At 37.1% G+C, this 27,095-nt stretch overlaps 1 protein-coding gene across 3 annotated transcripts in view; it reads left to right on the top strand.

Moving 5' to 3' along the window:
* Positions 1–27,095, top strand: part of VWA8 (von Willebrand factor A domain containing 8) — a 194,232-nt gene that overhangs the window by 134,019 nt on the left and 33,118 nt on the right. For all 3 annotated transcript variants that reach the window (XM_054814621.1, XM_054814612.1, XM_054814630.1), the window contains exons 34-37: positions 959–1,113; positions 2,842–3,043; positions 10,107–10,188; positions 12,146–12,350. In XM_054814621.1, coding sequence (XP_054670596.1) covers positions 959–1,113; positions 2,842–3,043; positions 10,107–10,188; positions 12,146–12,350 — 644 coding nt within the window. The remainder of the gene's footprint in view (positions 1–958; positions 1,114–2,841; positions 3,044–10,106; positions 10,189–12,145; positions 12,351–27,095) is intronic.

The following is a 27,095-nucleotide window of genomic DNA, read 5'->3' as shown; positions in this document are numbered from 1 at the left end:
ACCATTATAGAGTATCATTCCTCAGATGGGTAGAAACGTTATTATAATTTCCAGTCTCAAAGTATTTGTGGATAGTTTATTGCTGCATGCTTTTTGTGCTATTTTTATCCTTTGTTATCTTATTTCTCCTCTTTCAATCTAAAAAGTTACCATATCCCCTCTCCACTTTTTTCCAAATCATCCAGCAAACCCCGAATGTAACATCTTCAGCCTGTTCTCATTCTTTGAGGCAGAACCTGTGGCAGGAGAACTAAGAAAAGGTAGACCAGTGTGGGTTTGCCACTGGCCCAAACCAGTAGCCCATTCATCCTTTGAGGGAGGAAAGATTTTCTCCTGCTGCCAGGTAAACGAGATAGTCTGCCCATTGAAGTGGAAACAGTGTATGCTGCAGAACTAAAGATAGCCGGTTCTGACTGTGTTGATAATTTGAGGTAAGGTTAAAGGACTGTTACAGTTGCACAGAATAAAATGTAGTTTTCCTTAGCTTCAAGAAAAAGAAAACTAGACTATTATTTACCAGAAATATGTTACAAATAACATAACTTAAATTGCAAAGACAGCAAGACAGCTACCAAGAAATGTCACATTGACACTTACTTTTGCAAACCTACATTTTGCCTTTTTGTGCATTTACGTTATAACAATCTTCAATGAGATCACATGCTGCTCTATTCCATAGGCGTCCTGCCTTATTTCCACAGCAGAAGGCAAAATTAAGTGGTATAAGCAACTACAAGGCTAGTATTTCCTGATTTTAAATACTTAACTTTACAAAAATAACAGTATTTCCTGACTTCTTTTCTGTGTTATAGTATAGTATAATCAAATCTTCTGCTTTTAGTAATTTTACGCTCAAAGTAATAGCAACGATCAGTGCTCAGCGCTCTTACAGTTAATATTGTTTCCTATTGCACATCTGGATTTAATGACTTTCATTTTGTTTGATTTCCTCGTTTAGCGTCAGAACTGTGTGTGCCGCATGCAGTTTCAAGTGACCAGCTATCTTCAGAAAACCTCAGTGTGGCTGTGGGACAAAAGATCAGCTCCCCCAACAGGATTTTCTCAGATGAACATAATTATGCTACTATTGTTATTGGTTTCCCAGACCTCTTGGTAAATACTTAGCATTATTATACAATGAAGTAATGCGGTCTCATTTATTCTGTAACCAGTTAAGTACCTGTTTACCAAATGATATGGAAAAAGAAGGGAATGACAGTAAATGACAAATTCATGTAGTGTACACCGTTTGGTAGGGTAGTCTAATCTAGAGGGATTTCAGTGGAGTTTGAAGTGATAAGAAATTGGACAACATCATGTCTAGCACAGACAAAATTCATTGTAGGTAAGTTCTGAATAGTGCTGGCTAGAGGCATATTTTCTAAATCATGTGGGTTTATAGATTTTTAATTAAATATAACCACTGAGAAAAAGGGTATCAATATCATTTTGGACTGGTCAGTGTGAACTTTTTGCTCTGTGTGTAGCAGGTAGCAAGACACTAGATTTAAAAAAAAGAAAAAAAAAAGGTAACAAAACTATACAGCCCCTTCACTATTTAATAGTATAGTTCAGTGTAAATACTGCATGTAATTGTCTCACTCCTTTGACACAATTAGAATAGGACCGGAAAGAAAAGTGAAACTTAACAGTTTAATGACTAAGGCTGTTGCAAGGAGTGGAGGTAAAAACAGGGAAAATAAACAGTACGTTTAATTCTTTGGATTTATTTATATTTACTGCCTACTGATGCGTAAAAAGGATGGTACTTATGGAATAAATAATTCTATGTGATGTTTGCGTAATAAATTGGGGCAAATTAGAAAATGTAACTGTTAACAGACATGAATTTTGGCAAAGCCAAATGATTGAAGAAGATACTCTGAAATCCAAAATCATTCAAAAATATGTTTTTGTTAATAAGACATTCCCTGTCTTTGCAATTAGCTTTTGAGTTTCACTTGATTTGGATTTATATTACCAGGTAGATTATACTAGCTTTTCATATTATTTATAATAGATGTGAGTTTATTGCTGGAAAAGGGAGGTAGTTTAGAGAAGGGAGTACTAAAGATGCTACACACTTCAATATCAATACTGGTGATGAAGAATTTTGCTCTCCCTGATTTAAACTGAATCTTTCCTTATATATGGTTTTAAATGTCCATGTGTATGTCAAAGAGGGAGTGCTAAAGGTGAATGCGAGGGTGGTGGGACAAAACTTCAGATTCAGTGTTTAGTGTTAATGGTGTAGATGTTTAGGATGAACAAGGTTTCTAAGCTCTTATTTGTAGTAGTAATGCTCAGCTGACCAAACATTCTTTACGATGAGAAGATTTATTCTCTAGGCTCTACTGTAGCGGGAGATGAAGCACTTGGCTCACATGTGGACACCTATACTTATGTCTCTGAACCTGGAGCCAAATCCCAGCCTTAATGCCTAGCTTTGAATTCATTACTGAAATATCTGTTTGCATTTATCTACTTTAGTGGAAACTTAGTTTATGGTAGCAGTTTGTTACATAGTTCGATTCCAGTTTAGGTTATTTCAATCCTTTCTCTTCCTGGTTTAACAGGAAAAAAAAAAGTTGATTCAACTGCAAATCTTCAAAGTCTCGATTCCTAAAACTTGTGTAGGTGGTCTGTTGTTTTTCACTCCTGTAGGATTTTTTAATGACAAAATAATCCAGATCTTTTCCTTGTCATGTGGTGACACGAGAGGTAACCACAGTAGCTACATTTGATTTGAAATTAGATGAGAAGTGGAACTTATCAAGAAACGTTTGTTCTTAGGTTCAATAATAGTAATGTTTTGTTCAGTAGACTCCTTTTCTCTTGCAGTCTCCTAGTGAAGTGTATAGCTGGAAAAGAAACTCCTCTCTGAGTCACAAACGTGCTTCTCCTTCTGATCCATTTTATTATGGAGCCCGGAGGAAAACAGGAGCTGCAAAACAAACCAATTGTGTAACTTTATTGGCTTCTAATCAAATAGTCAGAATTTTAGCACCTGGTGATGTGCCTTTGAAAGACATTTACCCGAAAGGTAAGAGGTTCATATACTTGTGCTGCAACAACTGTACACACTTGTTTTTGTTGTGTAAACTGCAATCAGTCATGAATTTTTCCAAAAAGTTTTTAAAGATTCACAAAGCAAGCATTTAAGGAGGAATAAGAGTAGTTGCACTCATTTTTAAAATTAGTTTGGATCTTACTAACATAATGAATTATGATTCTGAGGAATTAACAGGCTTCCTACGCTGAATATCCCAGTAGATAGGATCTCCCTCTGTCCACACTGGGAGCCAGCTACAGGAATATGATCATTCCAGTTCAACAATCAGCCTTCACCAGTATTTCCAGTCTCTGCTCAGTGCCACGCAGACACGCAGTGATAAGACAAACCTGTTGTCCATCTAGAACCTGTTGTTCTGTCTCCAGCAGGGCCAATAGGAGAGGTTATTTGGGAATGCATGTGAGCCTGGCCACTTCTGTGTCTTTCCCTTCGTACTGCCTCAACATTTGCAGTTGTTTTGCTAGGGATGTTGCAGGGGACACCCCTGCCTCAGCCTTGAAATCTGCTTTTATGGACCTGCTGTCCACAAATTTGTCTGGTCCCTCTTTGAACTTGTGTGTCTCCACAACAAGCTCACAAGTTCACTACTCTCTGCGATCAACTGATCTCTTACCAGGTTTATCAAGTGCCCCTTGTTCTAGCATTGCAGGCTTGGATGAATAACAGTTCTGCGTTCACCTTAACCATCACCTTCATGACTTTGTAAACTTCAGTCACATCTGCCTTCTCTCCAAACTGAAGGGATCCAGGCTTTTTAGTTCTTCCCTTGTTCAAGAGAATGTTGTATAAGCAATACTCACATACAGCAAAACCATCCTCCACTGTACACTAATAAAGCAAGTATAGACTGCAGACCTTCAGACTTTTTTGTGCTGCCATGCCAAGCTTTCTGTTATTGTATCTTCAGCTTGTTCAGCCAGTAACTAAAAATATACCAATTAGTGCTAAATAATAGCAGTTGTGAGTTTTGCATTAATTACCTCTAGAAATCTCCAAGTCACTATCAAAAGAGAACCCCCCCAAAATATTTGTATGTGGTACAATGACAGGGGTTTTTAATTCATCAGCACAAGAAGCTATTCCTGATTTGTTCTGTATGTGAACTCTGTCCCAGAAGAAATGCTTCATTCCAAATTAACTCCCTTTTACAAAATTAAATGATCTAATATGTCGGCCTTCATTTAATGCAGATTAACTTCCCTGTGTAGAGAAATCCTTTTATTTATTACTAAAAGGATAAAACATTTACTCGACTAAAGAAGCAAAATCAAGGATATAAACAGAGTAGAAAACGGAAGTTACCTACATTTGTAAAGAAAAGGTTAGCTTTTAAAAAGATTGAAGTTAATAACACGTAGTTAGAGTTAGCATGATGATCTTGGAACTAATTATACCACTTCAGGCTGTAATCTTCTCATACTTTATAAATTGCTGAAGGGTCAGACTGGGTCATTTTTTTAGACCTTCACAGTAAAAGAAAAAAATAATCTGAAGTGAATGGTATAAAAATTCAGAAGGTAAATCTTCTGAGCTTTTGTTAAAATTAGTTTATTAATTTGGGAGGGAGGGATACAGTGCTTCCAAATGATACTTAAAATTGAGATCTTGACAATTATTTCTAAAAGGCTTTTAAGCTGCTGTGGTACTTAACACTCTATAATGCTAGATTAATATAATTAAAAACCAGGAAACATTCTTCATGAATCCTGGATACCAGTGACCTGAGCAAATCGTCTGTCTGAGAATTGGTTTCTTTCTCACTGAGCAATTTAATTTATATCTGTTGCTATAGATGAACAAGATAATAACTTTTTTCCTCAACTGTGGTGAAATATATTCATGAATAGTGATTGATAGCTTTAAATTTATAGAAAGTTTTATGAAGTATAGTTTGTACAGTGCTTTATGGCCATTTAAGTTGAAGGATTTAAAGCCTTCTTTGAGATCATTACTATTGATTTTTCTTTTCTAAACAACATTTTAATTTATGAATTACCAAAATTGATCTTAACTGAATCATGTTTAATATGACCTTACTGATACAATTAAATTGGACTGAGCAAGACTGCAGGTTTTCTATTCCATAGCCTTTTCTCAGGACATCAGAGATTTCCATTTATCAGTTAATGGTCTGATGGAGTCCTACAGAGACTGTGCTACTCAGCATGGTCATGAAAAAATGGAAAAATGAATGAACAGAGAGGTGACAGTGTTTGCTGATGATACTGGTTATTATTCACGGTAGAAAGGATTCACCATGAAGGATTACAGAAGGACTACAATGCTGACTGCAATAGAAATGGTAGATGAAATTCACTGTAGGTTAATATAATGTACATGAAGGAAGAATGTGAGTCCTAATTCTACATCTAAAACAATGGGACTGATGAGTACATCTCAGGAGCATGATTTTGGTGTTATGACAGACAGTTTCATTAAAATATCAGTTCAAAGCTCAGCAGCAGTCAAAAAAAGCAAATCAAATGTTAATAATTACTAGGGAAGAAACAGAGGAAAAACAGAGAACAACTTTGTGCTGCTGTGTAAATCCATGTGTCCTTAACACTAGGTAGTTTTGGTCCTCTGCCTTGAGGTGGGAGAAGGTTGAACTGGGATAAGTTCAGAAAGGGGCAACAAGGATAAGCAAGATTACATCAGCCAAATCTCCAGCATGTGGAGACAAGATCAGGAGAGGGGCATATGGTGGAGTTCTACAAGAACATGTGTGGCATGGAGGTGTGGAAAAAGCTTTTGTACACTTTTACAATTTTACGCTTCGTACCAGAGTTAGGGGCAGCTAATGAAGCTAGTAGGAACTTCATCAAAACAAACAAGAGGTGGTTCTTCATGTAGCAGGGAGCTAACCTGTGAAACTGCTTCCCAAAGGATGTTGTGAATGCTCTGTGGTGGTTTAACCCGGCAGGCAGCCAAAACAACCACACACCCATTCGCTCGCTCTCCCCACCAAGTGGGATGGGCAGAGAATTGAAAAGAAAAGAAAAAAGGTAAAACTTGTGGGTTGAGATAAAGACAGTTTAATAGGACAGAAAAGGAATAATAATAATAATAATAATAATAATAATAGAATACACAAAACAAGTGATGCACAGCAGAATTGCTCACCAACCAAAGCCAATACTCAGCTAGTTCTCAAGCCAAACTGTCTTCTGGCCCACCTCCTAATTTTATACAGAGCATGACATCATATGGTATGGAATATCCCTTTGGCCAGTTTGGATCAGCTGTCCTGGCTGTGTCCCCTCCCAGCTTCTCGGGAACCCCCAGCCTTCTCATTGGCAGAGCAGTATGAGAAGCTGAAAAGTCCTTGATTGCTTGGCAACAACTAAAATATTAGTGTTATCACCATTTTTCTCATACTAAATCCAAAACAGCACTATACCTGCTGATAGAGCTCTATGTCAGCTGAAACCAGAACATGCAGAAACATGGATCCAAAGGAAAACTGGACAAACTCATGGAAAGTTACTAAATACGTAAACACAAAAACGTAGACGCTACAGTCAGCTTAAGAAGCCCTGAGATTGGAACTGGTTGGTGACTTGAGGAAAGTACCATATATACTTGCCTGTTCTTACACTTTTCAAGTATCTAACTACTCTTGGAGACAGGATACTAGATCAGAGGGACCTAGCGTTGCCATTGTTATGGCACAAATCCAAAATCTTTCCAAGTGAAAAAGGGAAGACAGAAGAAAAGAGACATTCATGTACTCACTTGGAAGATGAGCTAATAAGGTACTAGTCCTTACTGTGCCCGTTTGAGATCCGGTGTTTGCAACCCTCTCTGCTGGGCTATTGTTTCTTCTGGAGTTTACCTCTCAATCTCACTAATTGACAGAAGATTTAATTGAATGCACGTTTAACTGCTACCGGTAGCTGCGTAACAGTCTTGGTCCCTTGGAGATTCAGTTGCTTATTCCTGATTGTGCTGCATAATTCATGGGGGCCTCTGGATGTTTGGTGATTTGTTGTGCTGTTGTTTCTGCATTGGAAACCTGTAGTTAGTTACCTACAAAAGTTGTATAAGGCTTCGTTCATAAGTCATTGTATCCTTTCGTGGGAGATGGTATAGTGAAGCAAAGGCATCATATTACCTAAAATCGAGTATGTGGCAGTCCCTTGAAGTCCTTGCACTAATGTCTTATGTTGCCTTTGAGAAGTTGTTTTATATTTTTGCTTCAGTTTGCATATCTATGAGGCTTTCTTTCTCATCTTCTTGGATAACTGGTCAGTTCTGGCACGCAGCCTTCCATTTCTATTAATAATTCAAAGTACTCAGCCAAACTGTAGCATACTCCAACATGTATTACCGAAACTGTTCCAGGAACAGCAAGCAAAGAAATTATTTCCTTTATGTTTTATTGGAACTGTAAACCAGGATAATAGTTATGTTTGAAAAGAAACTGTAACAAGTAATAATTTCCCCAAAGACTGCCAACTAGATGTATGGCCACAAAACATAAACTCAGACAAGAGATCATGGCAGAATCCAGCAAATAAGTATTAATGTTTATTCTAAAAACAAGGCTATAGAAATAAGGTCTACTTGAGAGCAAATATTTACTTGGATTCTCAGCACTTTCTCTATATGAATATAAAATAACAGTCTATTACTAAGCGCGTATCTCTATTAGTGTGACGGTAACTGGAACAACATGTAGTGTAACACACAGTTACAGGAATAACCTCAACGCATCATCTCATCCACCTATTTATATAAGGACAGGATGACACATGTTTAGATTCTTCTTAACTGATGTTTTCAAACAATTGGCCTATTGCAATGCTTTTCTTGTATAAGAAAAGCTTTTTCTAGTATCCAGCTTTTTTTTTTTGCTGTAAACAAAATACTTCATGTCACCTCCACTCAGTGAGGATGGTATTGCTCTCTTTATAAGGATCTTTACGGTATTACGGGACCTGTGTTTTTCAGAAAAAAAGTATATTTTTAGACCAAAAAAAAAGTTAATTCCTTACATTTGTCCTTATAGCCCATCTGTTCTAACCTCTTTGTCACCCCCAGGACTCTCTCATGTGTCTGTGTTTTCCTTAAAGTTTGATGTCTAGAGCTGTGCGTAGCCATTCTTCTCCGTCAGGCTACAGCAAAAGAGCAATAAACTGCACTTTAGGTCTGATGTTTATGTTTCATTGTAAGATTCTTGACTGCAGTTCTGAGGCCTGGCCAGTTGTTCCTGTGTTGCATTTAAACATTTGATTACCTTTTCTTCAGCTTCCTACACTGCAATCCTTTGTCTTTTTATAATTTAATTTGGTTGACTTGTGTTCTCTCTCTAATTTCTTAATGAGTCATAGAATCATGGAACGAATCACAGAACGGTTTGGGTTGGAAGGGACCTCAAAGATCATCTAGTTCCAACCCCCCTGCCATGGGCAGGGACACCCTCCACTAGACCAGGTTGCCCAAAGCCCCATCCAACCTGGCCTTGAACACTTCCAGGGAGGGGGCAGCCACAGCTTCTCTGGGCAACCTGTGCCAGTGCCTCACCACCCTCACAGTAAAGAATTTCTTCCTAGTATCTAATCTAAACCTACCCTCCTTCAGTTTAAAACCATTACCCCTCGTCCTATCACTACACTCCCTCATAAACAGTCCCTCACCAGCTTTCCTGTAGGCCCCTTCAGGTACTGGAAGGCCACAATTAGGTCTCCCCAGACCTCTCCCAGGTCTCTCCGGGCTCTCCAAGTTAATTAAATATTAACTTAATTTTTAATTCTTATCCTACAGGACTACCCTTTCCAGTTCAGTATTAGCTCTGTGTTCTATATCTTCATCAGAATTTTTAATGTGTATCTTATTCTCCATTAGTACAAAAAGAGAGAGCTCATTTTAAAACAGTAACAAAATCTAGGCAAAACAAAAAGTGCTCTGTGGCCCACAAACCTGCATTTTTCCAGACTTTTTTTCCTATTTCCAATGCGTTTGATATTTGTATTTTTATGAGGATGAGTAGAGTCAACAGATGTGCTACTGGAGATATGCATACTATAGATATGTAGATACAGTTGACGTGCATTAAGTGCTGCTGTGGGTTATTCTGTATACTCATTTGAATGTTAGATCCCCTTATACTGCTGATCTTACTGGTCTTTTCTTTGTGTGCTGTGTGCAAGCATCAACACTTCTGCAAGTAAGATCAGGCTCTCCTTCATTTCAAGGAGGTGAAAGATAATGTTGTTTCAGAAGGAAATCTAGACTTGCTTTCATGTTGTGAGAATGATATTTTCTACCCATACTATGCAGTGTAATTCAGTCTTCTGGTTTCTTTTCTGAGAAAAAATTAAGTTCCTCAATTTATTCCAGGCAGGTGAAAGCCAGCTCCTAACTGGGAGCCACTTCTGAGTCCAGGCGGAGTGTACTCATATTTTGGCAAAAGCCAATGTAGACTCACACACACACAAATTTATTTCTGAGGGAGGAACTGTAGTATTTGCTGTATTCATTAAACTGCCTATAAACAGAATATTAAATGTCTGATAGTCTAGGGCTATTTACTATGAAGTTATAAAATCTTTGCATACTGAGAATCTACCTGCAAAAAGAGTGGTTCAATTTAAGGCAACAACATTTAGGTTAATATTATTGAGACATTTTCAAGTGGGAATCATAAGCACAATGTTTTGAAATGTTCTCAATATGCTTTTAAAGTCAGATACACAGCTGACATTATCTTCAGTGGCAGATAAAAGCAGTGAGTTAGGGATTGCAGTAATGCCTGATTAGTGCTTTTGTGAGTAGGGCTATATTTGCGTGTAATTTTGACATTTGCTATACACATGCATTGTTCTTTTATAATTGTGCCTGTCTGGTTCCTCACTATCATAATAGTAAAACAATTCTGTATTTGCAAGTTATACTCCTGTGTTGAATGTGAAAGCTTATCATTTTCTGACAGGTACTGTATAATGAAATGTTAAAATTTAATCTACTAAATGCAAATGCAATAACCAGTTAATCATGCAGCAGTAAAAATAACGTATTTGTTTATTTTCAGATGTCACTCCTCCACCAGCTGCTGGATATTTGGAAGTAACAGATCTTAACTCAAAGAAAATCAAATACATTGCTATTCCTAGGTAACTGATCTTATTGATTAGAGCAGCCTCTGTCTTACAGGAAGAACAAAGAGAATTTAGTGTGTATTATTACTTCAGGATAAGCAAATATTTCTTCTGATATGGAAAGTAAGAATAATTCATACTTAGAGTGTAAAATTCTGCAACTATTGTAGCATATTTTTGTCAACATTTTTTATCTGTTTATTGGGTGATACTGATGAAAATATAGCAATTAATTAGTAAATATGAAAGGTAGCTTTATCTTCTGATTTTCATTCCCTTTGCTCTTTCCCCCTCTTCACCCGCTTTATCCTCTACCCTCTTTGATTTTGTTTTGCTATCTTTATTTTCTTTTCCTTTATCTTTAGGGTCGAACAAAGATAGGCAGAATGATTCAGTTCTAGGTGTTAGGAAACCAGGAATCAAGTTTGGGTTCAATATAAAGTTCACCTTGAATATAACTTCAGCTTCCCTATGTTTTAGTTCTCCCTTTGAAAAATATATATTTCCTCACAAGTATCTTGCATGATACATTAAAACAGCCAGACTATGTGGCTTCTGTATGGTTTTAACATCTCTCTCTCACCATTGTAGAGCATATTTGCAAATATTTTATGATATAAACATATATTTTGGTTACAAATTGTCATTTTCCACTGCAATAATATTTTTTTTGTTGTTTTAAATAGCAGTCTCTCCATTGCACATGCTTAAATAGCACATGTATGAAACCCACACATCAGGAATTTTATACTTTTTTTTTTTAGTCTACCCATTAATGTTGTATTTGACAATATTAATTGATTCTCATTTAAATTAATTCTGCTTCATTACTCATCTGTGGAATTTTTGAATTAATAGAGAATTAATTTTGGACTGTTCACCATTTTATAATTGATCCATTGGCCTACATCTTATACAGTCATTCAAAAATGTAAGGCATTAACACAGAAATAAAAGTGAGTTACACTTTATTTTACACTAGGATTTTCTAAGAAATTACAAAAATTACAAAGCCAAACTTCAACATCATAACCCTTAAATAGCTTAAATCCTCATATTAGGTTATGGCAAATCTGAGCAGAAGTCCAGATTTAATAATGTACTCCATTAACAACTAAAAAATAAAGTGACTTTTCATATATTTGAGTAGTTCTATGCTAAAATCTAAAAACCTTTCCTCCTTCTGGCATAGTAAGCCTGGTCAAATGCTAAGATAACTTTTCTTTAAGTTGAATTAGTACATGGTGATTTCAGTCATTGTTAGACGCATATGTGTTACTGCTTCTTTTGTCTTCAAAGATATTGATTGTAGTATTAGTGCAAGTTGCTATGTCGTAGTGCATGTCATCAGAAGTACTGAAAAATGAAAAAATATCTTTCCTACTTTATCTAAATATCCCTTCATATTACATAGCTATTAGGTTCTCTGTTTCAGCAGTAAATTTTTGTCTGCAAGTTGACTGTTTAAAACGGTGCTGAAATTCTCTGTGCATATAGCTGTGCCATCTTTAAATGAGTGTTTAAATCTTCATGTTTTATTGAAGCACTAGAGAAAGGCATTACTTGAAGTTGATAGACAGGTATTTTCCTCAGTGCCAAGGTCATGTTCTCTCCTATTTCTTTTGTAGTTTTATATTTTTCTATAACATATTTTTAAATTTTTCATATTTGTTATAGTTTTTTGTAAAGACTGACTGTTTTCAGATGGATGAGATATAGCAGTGAGACAAGCAATGTATTCCCTTTCAGCCTGGTCTTTTATACTGCTTTTTATACTGACAAGTACCTTTTGGTCATGTCCAGTTTCAGTAGGTGGAATGTTTCAGATAAAATAGGGGGTCTGCAGGGCTTAGTTACAGTCTCTCATGGAATGAGGATGTAATTTCATTTAATTGTCACCTTAACTACAGAAATAGCGATTCTCTTTTTAATTGCACCTTCAAGAAAAATTACATTAATTCTTGTTTTTCAGGTCACAATCTCTCTCTCCTTATACATCTTGGCTCTCTAAGATCTCGGACGCCGATGCCCTGTTGGCACCGCTGGGCAAAGTAGGTTTGGTTAGTGTGGACATGGGAGGAGGTGTGAGGCTGTGGGAGACCGGGCTGGAGAGTCTCCAGCGGTCGCTGCAGGACTGGAGGAACATGATTGGCCAAGAAGATGGTCGTCCTGTGCAGGTAGGACTTCACAAAGCTGAACAACATATAACAAAATGAGTTGCAAATGAGTTTTCAGCTGGGAAGAGGAGTCGAGGGAGAGCTGTGTTGAAAAACACTGCTAAGTAGAAATATGCCTGTGAGGAAAGTTGAATAGATGTCTTCACTGAAAAAAAGACACAATAGCTTAATTAGAAAGCTTATTTGTGACCCCTGTAATTACGGTTACTGACAGTCTCTTTCTCTTGCAGTGTTTGTATTTTTGCCAAATTCCAGTACATTTAAATGCAAATTAATTCTTTATCTCCTGCTGATTTTTAACTGCAAAATGTAGAATAATGAAATTAATTTTTAAGGAAAGCATATACTTTTCCGGAGTTCCAACACTAGGAAAAAATGATTGTATTTGTACTTCAGAAAAGAAACTTGAAAACCTAGGTGGAAGATGCCTTGAGTTCACAGTAGTGCCTTTGGCTAATTCTGCAAATTCTCCCAGCTGAGCAGAGTTACAAGGGTCTCCATATAGCCATATTCTCACGTGGAATATTTAGGTAGATGTTGAAATATACAGCATATACATGTATGCTGTGTGTGCATGTATATATGTATACACGAGTATTAATGTACTGGCCAATATGTATGATCACTGTTGCAACACAGAGGGAAAATTCAGGACTTTTCAATTGCATCTTTAATTTCTGTTAGTGGTTGGAGAAGGTATCGCTTTACTGCAAAGAACTAGAGTGTGCTTTAGGAGGACTTCTCCACCTTTGACTAGAAAGATCCTGTCTCTATCCACCATTGCAGTTATTTCTGTTTCATAAATTTCTGTTACCAGTTCCACAGTACATTAGAATGGGAAAACAAGGTAAGTCTTTTCTAAATTCGATCTCTCTATTATTGTTTACAAGGTGTCCAGCTATCGCAGGTGTGACTCAGCTTTATTAAGCAGAAAATATAGCTGCTCTTTCTTTTCCCGCTCTGACCTCCTTTTCTACAAGATGTTACAGAAACTTGTGCGAGAACTGACGTGTTCTAGTTATTCGACCTCAACAAATGCCTTTCATAAAAGTCATGAGAAAAGGATACTGTTACCCCTCAGCACATTTGTGTGGTTGCTTGTTGCTGTACCAGTGCCATCTTTATTACCAATGCAGTAGCACTAGCACCATCTTATGGTCAGATATAGTCGGTTTACACCAGCCCAATTTCATCTACTGATCAAGTTGACTGGAAGAAATGAAAAGAGCCAGGAGGAACATTTAGAGTTTTACTTGTTTTAATAGTTGATTTTCCTTCCCTCCTTCCTTCCTTCCTTCCTTCCTTCCTTCCTTCCTTCCTTCCTTCCTTCCTTTTTTTGTTTTGTTTTGATAACTTGTCATTTTATTCAACAGTATTACTGTACTGTCAGTAATAGTCAACTAAATATTAGAGAATACTGGCTTGGAAAGTACACATCATCAGAAAATTTTAAGTCATTTAACTAATCATCTCAAGTAACCATTTTTTTAAAAAAAAGCTAAGACGTTTTCCCCCAGTCACAAAGCAATTTTCAAGATCTGTTGTTGAATTTCTCTCTCCTGACAGTCTGCTTCTCCAATTAGTAGGCACATTACAGGGTAAAGTCTTCTTTCCTCTGTCAACACAGTGCATATAGCTCAAGTCAGTGGTTTGTCAGAACTCAAAATGGCATAGTGTTTGATTTGAGCTAAGGGGCTGAAACAAGCCTCATATGTGATCTTCAGATTTGTGTGATTATCACTAACTTCTGTTTCTCTACTTTGCACGCTCTGCTTTAAATGGAAAGATAATGAGACCTAAGAAACTTTGTTTACAAAGGCTTTACACAGCAATAAGCAATAAATCAAATCTTTTATTTTATGTACATCTCCAATAAGATAATAGATATGTAGTTGCTGTGTAAACTCTATACTTTGCTATTTGGAGGTGAGGGCCTTCACCTTTCCTACTTAACTCAAATTTTCAATGGACCTAGACATAAAAACAGTACTTCGTTAATGCATTCATTTCTGGAAATGAAAGGATCATGTTAGCTTGGAAACATTCATGTAGATTTTCTGTGTAAGGTAAGCATAGCAAGAACTGCAGTGTTTCCTGTTCTTTTGCTAAGAAAGCTGCAGCTATTTCCTGATACCTGTTTTTACAGAATGCTTTTATGTTCAAGTGTATGAACATCACCTTCTTTTGTATAATGTTTCATCCTCATACTCATGTTAAGTATCTTGGAGTCTAATGAGGCATCTCTAATTCCTTGACTAAACCCATCATTCCCAGTCATCTTGTAGCAGAAGCTCACTTAAGAAAGTTGTCAGTGTTCCACATATCACTAGAATTTATTCCCCACCCACCCCCAATTTCCCCTTCCCTAAAAACTGCCTTTGGTGCATCCCACAAAGCTACTACAGGCTGGCAAAGCTCATTAGCCCTTCTTGTTGATGTTCTTAGACCAACACGAGGCCTGTCTAGGTGATTGGGAACCACTGTTCTGCAAAACCACACAGAATCTCTCTGAAGCTTCTTGACTTTTGAGAGAAAAGAGAATTAAAGGGCTTTTGATATAAATACAGATTGAAAACACTAGAACTGGAAGTAAATCTTCAACTAGGCCTCAGATGGAACTATTAGTACTATCTTCTAGGGCTGCATTTTAGCTTTCACAAACACATTAGATCTCAGAGACAGGCTGTATGTACATAAGCAATGAAACAGAGGAAAACAAACAGCTGTTCCACTTATAATCAGCAATTAAGCTCCCTTGATATAATGTCATGGCAGTCTTCAAAATAGTCAACGTTTGTTTTGTATTGTTGATATGCTCAGCAGAGTGCGAACTGCTGAAGTCTTGAGGCTACAAAAATAGTTTCTGGAAATATAGTTTATGTTTACATAAGTTTGCATTTATATAGGCAGGTCAGATATTTTCTTCATTTATTGAAGTTTTAAACTCAAAATATGAGTACAGTATTCTGAAATTATTGAATTGGAGTGCCTACAATACAATATCTAAACAAAATACTGGATTTTCTAAAGCTATGAACTCCATTTGAAATCCAAAAATTGTTGAGCTTTTTCACTGTTCGGTGTTTCTAAGAAGAAGGTCACTTCATTATCAAATATCTGAAAAGAATTTGAAAGACAATTTATTTTTTAAATCTTGCCCTAAAAGTTTCAGGGCAACAGGCAGGCATTGATAAGTTTGTGTTACTTTTTGCGTCAAAGGGTTATTGATAGAAATTAAATAGAAAAAAAGCACTGATTACATTCTGATGTAGTTGGGCTGTTGTTTTTCAGTAATCATTGTTTACTCGTATGTCTCTTTTAGGTAGAGTACAAGGCTTACATAGAGGTATTTCAATAGATGGTAAAGCATCGTGCCCTTTAGGGACCTGAAATCTCCACAACAAAATCTTTTTTCATTTATACATGATTATAAGCAAAAGCATTTATTTCTGTATTCATTCCACTTAATGCTCTCTTGCTGTTGACTGTTGCCCAAAATGTTTTATGGTATGTAAAGATTATACTCAGAATGTTGTTTTCAAACGTCCCAGGACATACCCAAGCCTGTTGAGTGCATAAAAATGTACTTGGTCAAAGATTACAGAAGAGTTGGCTTGTAATTAATGATAATATATATCTGAACCTCGAAACTGAATCACAATATTTTTGGCAATCCTTGTGCAGTCTTGATCTGACTATATCACTATGCAAAATGACATCCCAAAGCTGATGATAGTCTCTTGTTATTTCAGTACCAAGATTGTCCAAAGAAGTGATCTGATTGATTTAAAAAAAAAAAAAACCACAAAACCAAACCAAAACCAAAAAACCCCCAGCAACATTGTTATAATCTGAAATTTATTAGGGGCTTATTTTGACAGATTTTGTTTTTTTTGTATCTGTGTTGTTTGATGTATGTGTGGAACCTGCAGTAGATGCATCATCTCTTACGTACATGAGATGAGTTTTTGAAATCACAATGCTGTGTGTTTGTGGCTATATATAAAGGCCTCATGAGTTAAGTAGTTGCAACTTTTTTGATTTCCGATGGACTCTTCTCTCTCATTTTCTATTGGCAGTATGGCAAGCCTTTCTCATAATTATTCAGGTACCTAGTTGGAAATGAAATCATGTTTTCATGTAAGTGAATAGTTAACAAGTGTGTGTGGGGAAGAGACTTCTTTCTATTTTTCCTGTCTTTCTGCTGTAATCCTAAAACAGTGTCACATCTCCTGGAGGATCCCAGATCTTAAAGCTCAAGGCCTGCCTATTCTACAGTACACCGCTTCTTCAAGGATGGTTATTCCTTACCCCTCTTTGGCCTAGGACAGAAGCCCACTCCACATAGATGTTCTGTATAGCATGTGTTTTCCTCAGAAACTTAAAAGTCTGAAATGTTTGGCTCAGGCTGTATCTGCTGTAAGAGCTCAAGTGGGTTTATTAAATGATCCAGATAGAATGTCAAGATCACATACTGTAGGACTGAACTAAGGAAAGGTACAGGAAATGTGAATTGAGTTGGCACCAGCCTTGCTAATACCAGCTGTTTAAAAGTAAAGTGCTTGGCATTGATAGCTACCAGAAGTTTCTTCTGTTTCAGGTAGTAAAATTACACCTATAATTACCCATGAGCAAGTGCATGTACTGTGTAGAACCTGAATAATAAAACACCTCCATCATCCTAGCTCTTCAGTCTCAGGACTGATGGGCGACACTCAGTTTGAAAAATCGTGTACTTCTTTGTAGATGAGTCAGTCCAAAGGAAGCGTGTAAGAGAGATGCTGACACCTGCTCAGGGCAGGTTTCTACCCACCTGGTTCAAAAACATTTTGATACTGAAGACCATTCACATAGTGTCTATCAATAATAGTCCATCTATTGGGGCAGACCTTTATTTGAGAGACCAGAAGCAGCTTGGAAATGTTCTCTCCTGTTTTTTTTTCCCCACTTTGCTTTTGTGACTTGACCTGATCATTCTATTTTCTAGCAAAAAGCCAACTAAACCTTTAAGTCATGTGAGAGTTCACAGTGTCACAAAGCTGAGATGGTGGAACGGATCTAGAAAAACACGTGAATGAGAAAAAAAAAATCTTTGCTTCTCACCAGTGGTTTGAACACCAAATGCAGTAGGGATGGTTCTGCAGTAGTGTGTAGAAATTCATGCAGTACTGGCCCAGATTCATTCTGTTAGAAGAGCTCCTAGAAGTGGACAACTCAGCGTGACTTGGATGTATTTTGGATATGTTTCGAGCCTTGGAACTAAAAAGAGACATGAATGAAATGTACATAAAAATAGGGAAGGCTTTAGACTAAGGTTTGGGAGATTTTTTTCAAGATCTTCTGCCCTAGGGAGCTGACTAAGATAATATTTTTCTCTCAAAAATGAATGCTTTTATCTTAAATTGCAATTCCTTTTCCCAGTAATGGTAGAGGCATGTTCTTTTGGTTTCTGCTGTGACTAGTTAACATTTTACTGATACAGGTTTTCCACAAAGCATGAATCGTTGTAACTAGCTAAATGGAGACGTGGAAAAAAAAATTCCTTCATCCATCTGTAACTGTTTCCCTTTAGACACCCCTAAACATTTAAATGCGTAATTTTTGCAATATCTGGAGGCAGTAAGCACTAGCATTGCTTTCCAGAAGAGGGGACTGAGACATAAGGAAGGCAGGTCACTTGTTCAAGTGCACGCTGTATGTCTACACTGCAGGGTCAGAGGTGGGTAAAGGCTGTATACACCCCTAAGGATAGATAAACCTGTGTCGCCAAGCCGAGTAGCTGGAACATCCTTGAATGCTGCAATCAGTACGAACATACCTTAAATTGGGCAAAAAAAATGCGGTGCAGCCACCTAAGGAAACAAATGTCAACTCTAGATAGCTCAAGGTTGAAATGTGCTTAGCTGAGTGTAGACAAATTCAGTAAAACTCAAGAAATGCAATAAATAGATATTTTTCTCAGATTTAAATGGCTTTCTTCATGGTCTTACAGCAGCGCTCAAAAATGATAACAGAACACATAAGTTATTCTATGTCCTGTGAAGAGCTAGAAGACATGAACATATGGTTCATGTCAGTAACGTAAAAGAGCAATGTAGATGTGTTCATCACCAATATCTAAAAAAAAAATGAAAGGTGTTTTTTTCATGTGTCTTAACTGCTCAAATCATCCATGATGCAAGGGCTTTTTGCTAAAAACCAGCATTTTGATGAGTGCAGCAGCACTCAGTAGTAGTTCCTGACATTCAGACTTTCTCCTGCAATCCATTAGTTAACCTTTAGATCTCATGAGGGCAAAGGCAAACACTGAGTAGCGGTTATGGGATGCCAGGTCCATCATTAGAACTATATTTAAAATGCACTCCTATTCTACCCAGACTTCAGGTAACAGCTGTGTTGAAGTGGAGTCAAAGTTGAGTATGTTTTTAAAGTAATCATAATGTCAAAAATGTCAGATTTAGTATTGAAGTTAGAAGCAGCACAATCATGTTAAAAACCAGGACAGGGTTTACCTATGTAAATAGGTGTACATATGTAGTTGTGTGCAGATATATATATATTCATACACATATATATTGATGTATGTGCAAACATGCATACACATGCTGATGCACACATACACACACGCACACAAAAGTTCATTTTTTTTCCCAGATGTCATACCTGGACATTGACTCTCTCGAATTACAGTTACCTCAGATCGTCATAACTTTGCAGGTACCCATTCCCTCGGGGACTGTGTTTCATAATGAACAGGAATTGGAAGTGAATTTGGAGGAAGAGATTTTAGAGCAATTTAGGAAAAAGATGTCAGGATCCCTGTGTACATACACTTAGCCGTGAGGAATGCAACAATACTTCTCCCTCCTTTTGTCAGGTCCCTGTCTGTATTCAGCTGGTTAAAAGACCTGTTGGCACAAGTCCTGCCCCTTGTCTGGCTTTTGCAGCTTGTGCATGCCTGATCGAGAGCTAGAATATAGCTGAGGCACCTACCCGGACTCAGAAAATTAGTAACTTTCTGTGGATGCATTCACAGCCTCCTTTCCCCAAATGCATTTTGATCTCTTAGAATGGAGAGGGGGTGGACACAGTTTGACTGACCTCCACTTGCAACAGCGAGAGGTTCAGAGCAATCATCATGAAATACGTGGAGATCATCAGGAATGTGGGATGATACTGTATACAAAATATTGTCTAGTAAAATCTACAGAGGAATTTTTTAAAAAATGGAGGGGAAAAAAAAAACAAAAGAAAGAAGTGTCATGGTTATCAACAATCTTTGCAATTTGACTTCTCCATTGTATGGCCAGAACAAGAGCAAGGGGAAGGTGGCTGATATGTAGTAGTGCTTTTAGTCCTGAATTAATTATAGTTGATTTTTTGGAAGGACTCTTAGATTTGTTTCTCTCCTTCCCTTGTAGTGCTATTACAGAACCAAAGAAATGTTGTGTAGCTGCCTTTGAGTTTTCGTGGTATGATGTAGGTGTTTTCCTTAGAGGTTTTTGGGAATCACCTGTACAGTTGTTGTGGAAATAAAACATTAATAACAAAAAGATCCAGAGAGTCTTGCAAACACTCATTTGTATGAAATTAATATCTATGTTTTCCTTTACAGAAGTCATGTCTTGGTTTATTAATGGCTAAACCCTTTGAAACCATGTTTCAAGTTCAACTGACTCATGGGAGTTCATTGATCAAACTGTCTTATTAAAATCTGAGCTTGTTTACAGAGGGTCTCCTTTTCTTTCTTACAATTTTTCACCTAAACCTACACTCACTGAACACCGCACAACCTTCTGTGAGCCTTGGTGGAATATCAGGAGATAAACATTTACCTCCCAGAGAAGGATATATGTGGTCAACTATACCCTGTACCTGGCTTCCTTTCGAGACTCTATTAGATCAAAAAAAGCAGCAGATGTATTGTACTTACTGAACAAGGCAGTCTGGATCCGAATCCCATCCTCAGTGCGCAAGGCATTATGTACAGGTTTAGGGAAATGGATTCTTAGAAATGGAAGGGAGTTTCCTTTATGCCTCTCTTATTTGGGCTGAGACCAGAAAATCTGTGGGTGGTTGATTCTCTGCCGTCTTTGGGTGACAATCATCTAAAACTCGCTTCCTTGAATAGTCTCATTTATTCTGTTTGTATTCCACTCAACTGATCACACACAACTCTACAGTGAATTATTCACCCTTTAAGTGAATTAATATTTTTGGTTTTATTGAATGCATTCTTTTTTTTTCTTTTGATTTTTCTGAAGCTGCAGTTTGTACTTGAGAATTTAGGGTAATGCAAGTTCATATGATTAAATTTATTTTTTAAGTTGGATGTTTATCCAAAGAATAATTGATTCCAGAGTTTCAGTGATCCCAACTTGTTTATATTTACTGCTCAGGATCTACTTTAATATATACTGATGATTTTTTTTTTCTTTTTTAAAAGTGACATTTTACTTTATAACATTTTACCAAAAATCCATCCTTTTGCTGATGTTATGAGTGAACTGGGCAAAGCTGCAGGTTTTGATTCGAGATAAAAGCATGACCTTTGGCAAGAGTGGCTAGTCTTTCCCACCACCATCCAGGTTCTTATTTTCTAGCTTAGACGAAGTGGTTTTTCTGACCACATGAGGGCATCGGTGAGCTACTAACAGTGATTTTGCTCATCTCTTAAATGCTGTCGGTACAAACCCAATGTATTACCAAAAAATACATGCAGTGGAGAGTTTTTCTAAGTTTGGAATAACCATATGATGGCATTCTGCAGTCCTGCGCGAGATCCTGAAACACTTGAAATACAGCAGATGACAGAGCTGTCTGGTCAATGAGTGGATGACGAGTTATAGTGTTTGTGGTTCTGAGATCTGAGAGCCCCAAATACACAGTTTAGGTCTGTGACCTTTTCCTGGGCTACATGATTCATTTTAGCAAAGCGAGGAGCAGCAGACGTGTCCCACCCCTTGAGACAAGGCATCTCAGTATGGGGAAGCATAACACTAGAAAGCCGTGAACCCGCAGACCTTGCTAAGTTCACATCTCCAAAAATCTTCACTGGGTAAAGCAATGCAGGTAAAGAACATCAATTCTCTGACAGGTACTTTTTCTCATATAAATGTCCTCAGGTGAAATGAGGCCCTTGCTGGAAACACTATACAAACACGTCTAAAATACATTCCCTTTCCTGAAGATCTTCCAGTCTAATTAGAGCAGACAGACAAAAAGCAGGAGTGGAAATAACCTTAACTTTCTGTTAGAGCAGGCAGATCCAGCACAAAGTTCCCCTTTTTTCCTCTGATCTTCCTGTGAGAGCCTGCATTTCTTATGGGAGAAAAGGTAATAACCTCAACACACCGTCTTTCAGATCTCAAAAAGCCTGCAGCAGTGCACATTGCTGACGTAAAGGCTGGAGCTCCCAGCACAAGTGAAATCCTGCTGTCCCGGCGAGACAAATGCATACTAATAATTCTGCCCTTATGAAAGTTGTTCCCTAATTAGTGAAATGCAGTGAAAATTTCAATCATCCAATCTGTTACAGTAGTGCTAAGTATTGGAGGCTTTCCTTTAGAAAACCAACCAACATAGTTGATCCCAAATAACTTTTGTCTCTGCTTCTTAAGGACAGATTTGACAAGGTCCTACGTCTGTAGAAAATAAGGCGTTTCTGCTTCTATGTGTAATTTTTTTTCAACTTGCTTTTGACCATGCAATGTCCCTGCGGTTTTCTGTCCAGAATAATCCAAATTGTCCGAATGTGTTCACTTATCCCATCTTTCTAGCTGTTCATTATTCAGGGTGCTCCAGAGGAAATGGAATTCAGTGTTTTCCATGTTTATTGATCTCAGGTGGTGTGTAGTAGTCATGATAAATAACGAAGCCAGACACTGTCTGTCTGCTCTGATTATATTTTATAGTGGATTAGCATACTGAAAGGATGATGACCTCACATCTTTTGCGATTGACTATGCAAATTTTAATGACAGAGGAAAATGAAATTTACACAGGTGTTAACAGAGGATGTTAGATGGAAGCAAATGTATGATATTCTCTCATTACTTCATTTAGTTAAACCAGCCTTTAAGCCACAGAGTACATATTCATGAACAAAAGACTCTAATGCATCTCCTGCTGCAGAGTTTCTGAGTTGGTTCTTAGAGTGACGGCGTTTAGTTCAAACGAAGATGCACCCGCAGCAACGACAACTGCATTTTATATGGTGAAGGGTTTCTAGCTAGTGTATAAAAACTTCATTTGCAAGCCAAATACCCCTTTGTATGTGTTTTACTCCAAATCTCCACCTCTTTCCCCACCCAGATTAACCTACCTGTGATTTCACTTTTATTTGGCAAATCAAAAATTCCATTAAAGCTGTGATGCTTTGAACGATTTTGCTATTGGAGACAGCAGTTTAATGCCTGTATGAATTTTAAAAGCTACTTTTAGAGAGAAATGTTCACAGGAGTCAGATAATGCATGAAGCTTCATTAGTTCCTTTTGAATTCTTGCAAAGTTTTACAGACAAGATAGAAGATGAAAATGAAGCCAAAATGAATGAAGAACACTATTAAATGTATTTTATACTGCAGTGCAACTAATGTTTTTTCACTTCAGGATACAGAGCATATTTCATAAATTATTATTGTCTTGTTTTATACTGAATATTCCTTTCTGTGGAAAAATGACTTGTGGGCTCTAGTTTGCACTGTTGATGTGACTAGAAATTGTGCTATTAGTTTTTAGCACATAGAAAAAAGCTGTACATGATACAGTACAAGTAAAAGTAATAGAAGCCATTAGATTTTTTTCTTCCTATTTTTGCCTTTTCTCTCACTAGTTCATGTAAACAGATGATAAAATGTTCTCTTTCTGTCTTTGGTAGAATCAGTTTTACAAGAGAATATAAAACCATGAAACAGGCAGATTAGCCTTTGTTTTCCCTCATGTGGAACTTATATATACTCTTTGAGAAAATAATGCATATATTCATGCTGCTGATAAAGAATGTGTTGGAGGAAAGGATGTTCTTGTGACCTGTTAAATGCAGCCTAGGGTAACACTGAGGTTTTAAAGTTGTTGGCAGGGGTGGGGGCAGGGATAAAAGAAAACAAAGATTTTGTTTCAGGGAAAAATCAGTCTTTTGCACATCTGCTGAAATACATTCTGCATTCTGTTGAATACATTTCCTAATCCTTTGTATCACTGTGGGATGGATTATTTAATGCCTTTTTCACCTGAAGAATAGTCATGTTTCATTACAGCCAAAGTCAGTCTTCTTTCATAATAATGTATGGTTTTAATAAAAGATTTTTCATTGGTTTTTTTGAAGAAATTAACATCTCTCAAATCACCTGTACGACAAAAGTCTTAAGATGTTTTCATTTCTTTTCCTGCAATGATCTTCTCATACATGCCCAATCTCTGTCCACAACACTAATGAAGAAAGCAACCTATTTAAGAAAACATCAGTATTTTAACTTTATAGTATTTGTAGTGTTTTATATTCGCGTCATTCATATTTTTCAACAATAATTTATTGCATTGTATGGAATGTAACATATATTCTTCATTGACCATAAACTGCCCTGTTTAATATATTGTATATTAATGAAAAGGCAAAATAGCAGATGAATTCTTTCCCTCTGTGTCCCAGGTATGCTAGGATAAGAGCGGATGTCTTCTAATTTGCGTCTTAGCAGGGTTCTTTCCTTTATGATGAAAAGAGTAAATGAAGAATGGGATCTTGCCAGTCTAGATCCCGCCTACATCTGCCTACTTTCCAGGACTGCTAATTAATCTATTGCACGCTTCTTTAACTTGCATTAAACTAGGAACCTAAATTGCATGAACTGTATTCCACCTCAAATCTTTCTCATCAACAGTAAGAAACACCCAATAACGCAGTATTATTACGAATAGTGCTTGTGAAAATAGTTACTGTTTGGGCATATCAGCTTTTTCTTTTTAAAAAGTCTTCCTATATAAATATTTTCTACAACTGTAAATACTGCAGCTGTGACCCTGTTTGCTTGTATTTTGTAAAATGATGTTTTCCCCATTCGTGTGTGTTTATTAAATTATGACACATGAAATTGTGCCCATTTCACACGTTAGTAAATGTGTCGTATGTGGAATGCTCCAAAAAATACTTAAAAAAGGGCTTAGTAGAAAGGTTGGTTACTTGTTTGTCACCACATACAACAAGGAGGAATTCCTTTTATTTATGTTATGAAAATGTCAAATCCTATAAGGAATGCCCAGCTCTGTTTAAACATACCCAAAATGATAAGAACAATTTGATTTGGGGAGGTTTGGGGAATGGGAATATAGTCCATTTTTTAAATTACAAATTGCATCCCTTTACACCTGCAGGCTGGAATTAGAATATTTTTTCTGTCTATTCCCCCCCTTTTTAAGTTATATCCAGAGTATTAAAATAAACGTTGTGTTTTGCATAAGAGGACTAGATATGAGTTAGTCCTGGCAGGGCCAGATGTGTTAAAACTAAGAGGAGAAAGGTCTGTTCCCCTGTACATGGGGCAGTTTGCCCCCATTGGAAACCAGAGTTTCTTTGCTGGTCCTCAGGCAGAAATTAGCTTTTGTTGCTCTGAGCACCTCAAAGGAGGTTTTCTGGCAAGCACTCCTGAATGGGAGGCACTGACACATCTTGCGCCCTTCAGGAATTTTAATGAAGTTAACCGAATCAGAATACAGAAGTAAGCTGCTGTGTTAAAAGACCATCTACTCTTTAGCCAACTTGCAGTGTTGAACAGAAGCTTGTTGTGTACAGGGTAGGGCGACAGGAATATCTACAACCGAAAAATCAATCTATAGCAGAGACGCATCCCAGACTGCATCAAGGAAAAAAGTCCTTTGCATTTTACTGAAAGCCATCACTTATTTTTTACTTTTCTATTCAAAGCTAGAAATATTTTCAACCTTGTCTGACTTCTGCTTACAAAGTCTAGAAGATATTTCCTAACCCGTAACCACGAGTTCTTTTTCTGCCAGAGGCCAAGTCTAAGTCCATGATCTGCCCCTTGTTTTAGAGAGTCAGCTTTTTACAAGACTGTAATGGAGGTATGGGCATCTAAGACAGTGAGAGTCATTAGTTTTATCTCCTGCATGAAACTCCCAGGAATAAAGAGAATTTCAAGTGGGAAAATACAGGAGGAGATAGATTTTCCTCTCTCTTTCCCTGTCTCCACAATAAAGATAACTCCTGGAATTTTAGTCTTTAGTTTATTCTAACGGACTTGAACAATGAGGAGCTGATGTATGGGCTTAAAATGCACGGGTGAAAAGATGGCAGTGTTGAAGGTCATGAATATTCTGAAACATGAATGATTGGATAATAGACATACTGGAATGTTCATTTCAGTTGACTTTGCTAAGTGTCTTTTACTCATTAAATTGGATACTATTATAAACATGTTAATAACAGAGAAATCAATACATATTCTGTCTAGATGTACTTTGAATAGTTCCTTAAAAGCATTTCATAAAAAGTCAGCCGATTTAATGATTTTATTGCCACCAGACATATAAATGTGACATGCCAAAGACTGGCTGTCATTTCTTTTTTAATATTTGTTTCCTTGGCACAAGCAGATTGGAGGCAACCAGCACTTGTTAAGATACAGAAGTGCACAGTTATGCTACTTGGGTCTGCCTTTCAGGTGGCGAAGCTTCTTTTTAAAGACATTTTTTTCTTCTCAGTTTCATTGCAATGTATGATTAAGATTACTGGGAGCGAAAATACTGTTAAGCTCACTTGTATGAAATCCGTGGAAGCTAAGTTCGATAATGCTTTTGGTCAGCTTTACTCATAGAGCCTGAGAGATTTGTTTGCAAGATATTAGAAGAAAATTAATTCTGAGTTCAAAAGGGAAGTACTGTAATTGTGAAAACAGGTCATATATTAGAATGAAATGCTAATGTAAGTGTGAGACATAAATCATTTTAATAATAGAGTACAGCAGCCCTCTCCATAATTCACACACTTTTGTTAATGAGTTATTGCAAGCTCCTTTCTTCCCAAAGTTATGACAGTGTCTTGTAGAGGCAATGCACATTGTGTCTGGGTCAGCTGGGTGATCCTCAACAAATTCAACTCCTGTGTTTTACTGAGGGATGATAAAAGTATCAAAATGTGATGTATGCCAGTGCTTCTTTACTCTCCAGGGGGGTAATTTTATTACATTAGATTATTTCACATCAGAATTCAATAGAATTAATTCCCACATTCACTTAACTGGCATGAATGTGGTTCTAGATCCACTTCCAAACATGGTTAAAATTCAGTTAGTGCCCAAGATAAAGTTCCCTTACCATAGTTTGCCTGACCAGCTGAAGTCTAGACAAAGCTACCAGCCTTTGACTCATCTTCAGATTGGTCCCTATTACGGATTGGTATGCATTTAATAGCGGTTTGGCATAGATATGACACAGATGTGAAACACCTGGTCTCATTGTGTTGTTGAGTGCATTAAATCATGTAACTGGCTTCTCTGAGCCTCTTTATCTTCTTTACATTACTACATGAAGGATGATAAGATCACTTAGTTTCCAAACTGAATGTGTTTGTATCAGTTTCCCTTATTCAGTTGGCTCTTAGAATCCCAGTGTTGTCAGAAAAAAAAAAAAATTAAGCCATGTAAAACTGTTTTGGCATCCATTCATGTATCTCAAGGAACTGATATAGAGCGAGTTGTTCAGATGCCATGTATCTATCACTGAATGTAAAAT

The sequence above is a fragment of the Grus americana genome, chromosome 1, assembly GCF_028858705.1.
Source record: "Grus americana isolate bGruAme1 chromosome 1, bGruAme1.mat, whole genome shotgun sequence".
NCBI lineage: Eukaryota > Metazoa > Chordata > Aves > Gruiformes > Gruidae > Grus > Grus americana.
Note: the sequence above shows the minus strand (reverse complement) of the source record. Positions and strands in the feature narration are given on the sequence as shown.